At 49.8% G+C, this 8,440-nt stretch overlaps 1 protein-coding gene across 3 annotated transcripts in view; it reads right to left on the bottom strand.

Moving 5' to 3' along the window:
* Nucleotides 1–203: 203 nt before the first annotated feature.
* LRRC20 (leucine rich repeat containing 20) overlaps nucleotides 204–8,440 on the bottom strand; it is a 71,453-nt gene continuing 63,216 nt past the window's right edge. For all 3 annotated transcript variants that reach the window (XM_005904232.2, XM_070364495.1, XM_070364496.1), the window contains one exon: nucleotides 204–2,712. In XM_005904232.2, coding sequence (XP_005904294.1) covers nucleotides 2,558–2,712 — 155 coding nt within the window. In that variant the 3' untranslated portion in view covers nucleotides 204–2,557. The remainder of the gene's footprint in view (nucleotides 2,713–8,440) is intronic.

The following is an 8,440-nucleotide window of genomic DNA, read 5'->3' as shown; positions in this document are numbered from 1 at the left end:
CTCTGCAGCCGCACAGTGTCAGGGCAGGCATCAACTCTGCCTGTCTGTGCCTCTGCCCACTGTGAATATTCCAAGCCGCAAGCTGCTTTACCCCATAATTTCAATCAGAGGGGCAGCCCCTCCTCTTTGCCGGTGAATGGGGTCACCACTCGGGCCACGTGAGATCTGTGCATGAGAATGAATCAAACACCAACAGGCAGATGAAACCAACGCATTCTTTATTGCAGCCTGAAGCGAAGGGCTCACTCACACAGTGGGCTTTGATGTGGGGCCTTCTCTGACTGCCCAAGCTTTCCCAGCAGGCATGGGCAAACTCTCCAAGCAGAGTAGAAAACAGCTTCCAGAAGCCACCCTGTCTAAGGGCCTTAGGCGATGACCTGGGGAAGCAGCAGAGGTTAGCCAGGAAGGCCAAGCAAAGCCGGCTCTCCTCTCCTGGCGGCTTTGGATCAGTCCCTTCACTGGGAGCACCACGCAGCCTCTGGAAAGATCAAAGGGGCCCAGGGGCTCTGAGGGCTGGTTTAGGGGGACATAAGCAGACTCAGACTCCACCGATGGTGCAGAGGGAGAGCCGAGAACCTTCACCCTCGACTCTGAGAATGTCCCCAGGATCACCCCAGGCCCCTGTTTGTGGGAATCAGCTGGCGATCTTCTGAAATGCAGTTTCTGGTTCCAGAAGTCTAGAATGGGGCCTGGGATTCTGCATTTCTATCGCGCTCCCATGGATGCCAACTCTGCAGGCATCCCCACAGACCACACTAGAGCTGCAAGGCTCTGGCCATACAGTATCTTCCTGCATATCAGAAAAGTGCACCCCTTCTTTGACAAGGAAAACCCTACTCCAGGACACAGTCTAGGGTATCCCAACCAGCCTGGGCTGGACCACAGGCTTGCTCACTTGTCCCCACCGTCCAGGGCTGAACTCCGAAGCCCTAGGAGATCCCATTTCAGCCTCCTCAACCTGAAAACACTTTCCCCCAGAGCTTCACCAACCAGGCCTTGGAAGATGAGCAGAGCGAACACTGATCACTCAGCAATGGGCCAACAGTGGGCCAACCAGTCAGCCTCCTGCTGAGACCGAAGGCCCGGGCAGGGGCAGGACGTGGAGCCGGGGACGGGGAGTGAGCCTGGGAGCATTCTGAGAAACGGTTAGTGCTCTGAGCAGCGGTCTGAGCTCTGAACAGCCTAACCTCAGGATGGGAAGAGGGCCACTAGTCCACAGATGTAGGATCCGGGTAGTCTAGCTTGCTGCAAGTCCTGAGGCCTCCACTGTCTCCTGTAGATCAGGCTAGGTGGGCTCTGGTCTCTGAGTCTGCTAGCTCCACAGATGAGAAGGTGGGAGGTAGATATATCTAGGGATCATGGGGTCAGTAGTTGTCCAAACCACAGGTGTGGTCAGGAAGCCAGAGCCCCAGGCCCCATGGAGGGACCAGTTGCCCATTTGCCAGATGCTGTCCCAGTGTTAGCACTGAAAGTCCCACGTCCCAGGAAACCCCTCAGTCCCGGGCGAACAGAGATGGCTGGTCACACAATTACCTGGCCACACCCTAGACTCCAGATCGAGGGTCTAGAGATGACTAGGTCATCAGGGCTCTGGGTGGTGGCAGCCTGGGAACTGGCTGGTCACAAATCCAGTGGTCCATGGTGCCTTCTGCCCCCACATGGACCAGTGACAAGGCAGTCAGCCAACTGTCTGAGGGTGACTGTGCTGAGGGTGGCACAGGTGCAAATGGCCATGTTTCTCTCTGGGTCGCCGTTCCTGCAGCAGGACTGATGCCAGGCAAACCTGGTCACCACGGGGGAGGGAGGGAGCAGTCTGGACTTCCAACGCCACTGATTTCTTAGTCATGGGGAAGCACAGAGCCTACTTGATATGCTCCCGCCGGTCCTTGGGCCCCTACACAAACATTCTCAGCCGTGCCGCAGCGCTGGGCCACACTCTCTCTGCAGCTTTCCCGTGACTCCTCGTTCCGGTTCGCGCCAATCCAGGGGCCCAGAGGGCTGAGGACGGGGCACAGTGGAGGGCCTCATCCAGGTCGGTCCTCAGGAAACAATAAATAGATGGAGGTTGTCTTCTGTCACTCTCAGGGCAGCTGCTGGCTCTCAGCACTAGAAGCAAGGCCTCAAACCCAAAAGGGCCCGGAAAGTGCGCAGCAATGCTCATCCATGGGCCCAGAAGGTACTGATGACTTGAAGGTAACTTGGAGGTATGTGTTCTGCCAAAAGCCTTCTAGGAGCCAAAAGGAGGCAAAAGCCCCTGCCATTGCCCCCTTTCTCGAATTGTAAGGCTCAGAGGACCTGCTCAGGTTTGCACAGAAGCTGTGAGTGTGGGGAGTCTGGGCTCCAAGCCCCTCCTTGCCTCCTCCATCCAGGTACTCCAGGGCCCACTACTGCTCTACGCTATCTATCCGGACCGCCGCACCCTCCCACCACGCGCTACTCAGCCCGCCCGCCCCCAGCCCCCCAAGCTTGGCCTCACACAGGCCCATGGGACTCCCTCCCCTAGGGCGCCAGGCCAGGTGGCCTCTGTCCCTTGCTGGGTGGGCATGAGGAGGCAGGCCTAGGGTGGGGGGGCCCGGGCGCCCTCTGGAGACATGAGCATGTCGAACTTGATGAGTGGTGGGGCGATGACGCGCACCTCGGCGTTCAGCGGGTTGAAGCGCAGGTTGATGAGGTGCAAGGCAGGCATGGCAGCCAGCTTCTCCACGGGCACGTCTGTCAGGGAGAAAGGGACAGGTTAGGGGGTTGGGGACACGTGGGCAGAGAAGAAGGATGACGGATTCACTCACTGGATGTGGGCTCAGCACTAGGTACCCAGCCCTGTGCGAGAGGCCATTGGGACCCACCAGGGAGATACAACCACAGGCAGGAAAGCATCCTATTAAACGCAGGATTACCACTTATCCCAGCCACGCCACTCCTGAGTGGAATTCACCGAATTGCAAATAGGTACTCAAAATACTTGTGTACATGCGTTCACAGCAGCGCTATTCACAACAGCTGGTGTCCACAAATGATGAATGGATGAACAAAAAGCAGTACAGACAAACCACGGAATATCAGCTTGACAGAGGCTACAACACAGATGAACCTGAAAAACGTTATGCCGAGTGAAAGAAGCCGGACGTCAGAGATCACAGAGTGCGTGATTCTTTTCCTATGAAATGTCCAGAATAAGCAAAACCATAGGGACAGAAAGTAGATTAGTGGTTGCCAGGGACTGGGGAAGGAAGGGTTGGAGAGGGACTACTTAATGGGTGCAGGGCCTCCTTTGGGGTGATAAAGTATTTTGGAACTAGACAGAGTTGACAGTTGCAGAGCAGTGTCAATGTATCAAATGCCACTGAACTGGACATTTTAAAATGGTTAATTTTATCACATTTTCTTTAAAGCTATATTAAAACTTGGTAACATTTACAGTTCCTCACACCTAAACTTTAGAATCACTCAGTCTCTGGTTCCAGTCCCAGGTCAGCCACATAACCGCTGTGTGCCTAAAGCAAATTACTAAATTTCATGTCATATATTTATGGAAAAGACAGAAACTCTAATTTGAAAAGATATACACCACATAATGTTCATAGTAGCACTGTTTACAATAGCCAGGACATGGACGCAACCTAAGTGTCCATCAACAGAAGAGTGGATGAAGAAGATGTCGTGTGTGACATGACGGAATACTATGCAGCCATGAAAAAAACAATGAAATAATGTTATTTGTAGCAACACAGATGGACCTAAAGAATAATATACTGAGTGAAGTAAGTCAGATAGAAACAGACAAATACCATATATCATTTCTGTGTGGGATCTAAAATATAATACAAATTAAGTTATTTACAAAACAAAAGCAGGCTCACAGACACATAAAGCGCATTCATGGTTATCCAAGGGGAGAGGCGGGGTGCACGTGTGTGCACTCAGTGGTGTTCGACTCTGCGACCCCGTGAACTGTAGCCCGCCAGGCTCCTCTGCCCATGGGATTTTCCAGTCAAGAATACTAGAGTGGGTTGCCATTTCCTTCTCCAGGGGAATCTTCCTGACCCAGGGATTGAACCCTAGTCTCCTGTGTCTCCTGCACTGGCACTGGATTCTTTACCACCAAGCCACCTGGGAATCCCAAGGCAGAGTAGAGAAGCAATAAATTAGGAGTATGGGATTAACAGATCCACGCCACTATATATAAAAAAATAACAAGGATTTACTGTATAGCATAGGAAGCTATTTTCATTATCTTGTAATAATCTATGTGGGTATGAAACCTGAAAAAGTATATATTAATATATGTATAGCTGAATCACTTCACGATATACCTAAAACTATACTTTAATTAAAAAATAATAAAATGAACTTCATATCAGGATAATAACAGTATATACCTGACATAGTTGTTTAAGGATGAAAGAGAATATCTGTGCAGTCATTCCTCAGAGACACCACGGGTTTGGTTCCAGCCCACGGCAACAAAGTGTATATCTCAAAAAAGGGAGTCATCTGAATATTTTGGTTTCCCAGTGCATATAAAAGTTGTTACCCTACCCTGTAGTCTATTAAATATGCAATAGCATTATGTCTAAAAATATATACACGTACCTTAATTTTAAAATACTTTATTGCTAAAAAAAAAATGTTCCCCATCATCTGAGCCTTCAGCAAGTCACAATCGTTTTGTGATGGTAACATCAAACATCTGATCACAGGTCACAGGAGTTTGCTCTCCCTTTAGTACCCTGGGGTGACTGGCTCTGAGCTCCCTGGGGACTGGCTCTATCAATTAGACCAAGGGTCTAATGCTGGAGGCAGGAGAAATTCTTAACCTCCTAAGAGCAGAGTCTTTCCTTTGTCCTTGAATCCCCAGGGCCAAATACCATAGGTGGCACGTAGACATGGTGGGCGCAAAAACATGTTCTGGGCAGCTGGCAGGGAGTTACTAGGGTGGGTCACGGCCGGGAGCTGGGTCCCAAGCAAGACTGGCTAGAGCGCTGCCAGGGGGGCTCCGTTTGACAGACAGGAACCTACGTGATAGATGAGAGGACAGGAGCCATGAAGGAGGTGATGGGGAGGGACCCAGAGCCCAAGGCAAACATGGGGGCTCAGGTAGGGAAAGACGCAGAGATAAGGCATTTCCAGATCACTAGGTTGTGAGCAGATGCTGTTCCTGGGAGTGGAGGAAAAGCAAGATCAACTGCTATCAATGCCTACTCAGCTTCTGCTTTCTCTGGAGCACATCCGCACGCTCATATCACGTTACCCAGCTGCTAGCAGCCTGTTCCTCTATGCTCCTTACTGGGGGGGGTGGGGGGCTGCAGAGTGGGAGCCAAAGGAAGGGGCTGCCTGTGGAATTCCTTGTCTCTCTTCATGTACAGTGAGCTCCCAAGTGCCCCACCAACAATGGCTGGGAAGAGAAGGACTAATGACTTGGAAGCTTCCCTTCTCTGTGTTAGCACACCAGCTTTGTAACAGCCATGGCCGGCAGCACATCTGGCAGCTGGGTACGCAGGACAGACATCATCCCCTCTGCCCCTGATGGCCCAGATAAGAAAATCCTCTTGCCTTGGGCTCTTAAGAAGTCAGTTCATGGACCGCCCTGGTGGCACAGCGGATAAGAATCTGCCTGCCAAGGTAGGGGACACAGGTTCCATCTCTGGTCCAGGAAGATTTCATATGCCTTGGAGCAACTAAGCCCCATGCGCCAAAACTACTGAGCTTATGCTCTAGAGCCCCCGAGTTGCAACTACTGAGCCCCCGACCCTAGAGCCTGTGCTCTGCAACAAGAGAAGCCGTTGCAATGAGAAGCTCATACACCGCAAGGACGAGTAGCCCCCACTCACAACTAGCGAAAGCCACAGCAACGAAAGACCTGGAGCAGTCAATAATAAATAAACAAATAATTTTCTTTTAAAAGTCAGGTCATCAGTGCAAGTTCGAGGCATGAAGCAGGGTCCTCAAAGCTGGTGCTCTGGGACAATACAGAAGGATGGGGTGGGGAGGGAGGTGGGGGGGACATTCAGGATGGGGAGACACGTGCACTCGTGGACGATTCACGTTGATGTATAGCAATAATCACCACAATACTGTAAAGAAATTATCCTCTGATTAAAATTAATTATTTTTTTAAAAACTCAGGTCATTTCACAGAGTAGTTACCATTAAATCCCAGGTGACACAGGAGATAATCAAGGCTCAGGGAGGTTAACACATTGTTATTAATAAAATGGGCCCCAGAAAAGAGGCTGATTCTGGGAACTGATCTTTGAGGACTTGCATCAGATGGTCCTTCATACTGACCCATTTGGCAGATAAGGAAACTGAACCATAGATTCTCTATGCTGACAATGATTCTCTGACTCTACTCTAGCTCCCTTGGATTTTTCAAGTAGGCCTGACTTTTGAATTTCAGTGTTCATCATTCATGTTCAATGTTAGCAAGAATTCTGCTAAGTTGGTTGAGCCAGAAAGTTTCACTCTCAATACCTAATCAGGTTCCCCATTGTCTACCATCCCCTAAGTGATGTCTGTTCCCCCTGGCCTGCTTTCAAGCAAGAACTAGGGGTTGCTAAGGACTTTTCTCTCTCTGAACTATATGACTCCTCCATCCTGCAGCTAGGGAGGCCTGAGGATTGCAAAGTGGCCAGTGCGCCTGAGATGGGGAGGAGGGTCTCCCTGGGATGCCCCTGCCGAGGTTTGCTGGGCATGGCATGAAGACCTGCTGCAGCCCAGCCTTAGAGCAAATCTGTGTGACTCCAGGCCTAGAGAGAGCAGCACTCCCTGAGTTCTCAGCCTGTCATTTCCAAGTACCACCCACGGAGTTGGCCTCTTCAGAGTCTTCGGCGTTCTCCAAACGGCTCTGCTGGAGGAGAGTGATGGCGTGGGATTAAGTGTATTTCTTTCCCCTGATTTAACCATGGAGGTCATTTGAGCAGCTTAGAGGAAGAAGCAATGGAGCCAACAGACTGCATTAAAGCTGGCAGAATCAACAACTGGCCTAGCCAAGCTATCAAACAATAAGCCCAAGAGGCAAATGGAGAGTTTCTGGATAAAGCACAAAGGAGAACGTTCAGTCTTCAAGCATCCTAAGAAGAGAGGGACGTGGCTGGAGAGTGGAGGGGAGGATATGAAATGATCTGCATTTTGTGGGTGGTAAAACTGAGGCTTAGAGAGGTTACATAAGCTCCCCAGGGCTACATGGTACATTGGCATCATGCTGCTAACAGAAGCCAGATCTTTGGACTTTGGCACACCTGGAAAGGAAGAAGAGCCCCAGCTCACCCCTCCCATGGGGCATGCCCTCATCCCCATTCACTGAGTCTTGTGGATCCTCACATTCCCGCTCAAAGGCCCCCTCCACTGTCATTCCCTCTGGTCCCCATCCAAACTCCTGAACCACTTTATAGGAGAACATATCTTACATCACACTCTGGGACTATGCTCATGCTGTAAGTACAGTACCTGGCTGGCACAGTGCCCACAGGCGCTCAATAGCTATTTGTTGGATGAGTGAATGAACGAATAAATGACTGAACATTTTACCTCCTGAACTAGATCACAAGTTCCTAGTTAAAACCAACCTGGGCTGGGCACACAGTGGACCCACCATCAACACCATATGATTAAACAACTCTAACTTCAGTACTTTCAAGAGTTGGGACCCTTCCTCTTACCTGACCCACTCTGGGCACTTTTGCTAGTCAGGGCCAGGCCTCTGTGGGCCAAGGCTGTGATACGTTACTAGTTCTTTAGCACAATAATCCAATTTGGAAAATGAGAAAATATTGATGAGCAGAAATAAAATCATCCATGTTTCACCATGTAGAACCAATTACTTAATGTGAGATATATGGCCTTACCAACTTTTTTACACGTGTGTGTGTGTGTGTACGTATGTTTGTTCACAACTATGTTTCAAAAATAGCCTCCTAGATTCTATGCCATAACATAGTTTTTCTTGATGACACATTGTAAACATCTTTTCAGGTTACAAGTCAGTGACAGTATCATGGCCACTTGGTGGTCCAAAGAATGGAGCAATCATGCTTTGGCTCACGTTTCTACCATTAAAGACATTCAGGTTGTTTCCAACTTTTATTATTCCAGAAAATGAGAGATGACTCCAACCCTCTTTCCACTGCAGACAGCCCTCCCAGACTCCTGCTTATGTCTGTGGAAGCTTAAAATAATAATAGCAGCATCAGAATGGACAGTATTTAGAGAAAATTACTCCTCCAAGGTTAGCTTGAATTCTCTTCACTAATCATTGGCACTATTGACTGGCAAACTTGTTTCATGCCAGGGGCACAAGCTAGACACAAGATGATAAAAATGATCCCTCCACAGCATGATTCTTCATATGTGTGGCACCTCTGGTCTAAAAGGATGCTGACAGGAGGAGTCTGGGCCCAGGAAAGTGGCAATTGTTACTGAGTGAGCTCCAGAAGTCACAGCA

This window comes from Bos mutus, chromosome 28, assembly GCF_027580195.1.
Source record: "Bos mutus isolate GX-2022 chromosome 28, NWIPB_WYAK_1.1, whole genome shotgun sequence".
Taxonomy (NCBI): domain Eukaryota; kingdom Metazoa; phylum Chordata; class Mammalia; order Artiodactyla; family Bovidae; genus Bos; species Bos mutus.
Note: the sequence above shows the minus strand (reverse complement) of the source record. Positions and strands in the feature narration are given on the sequence as shown.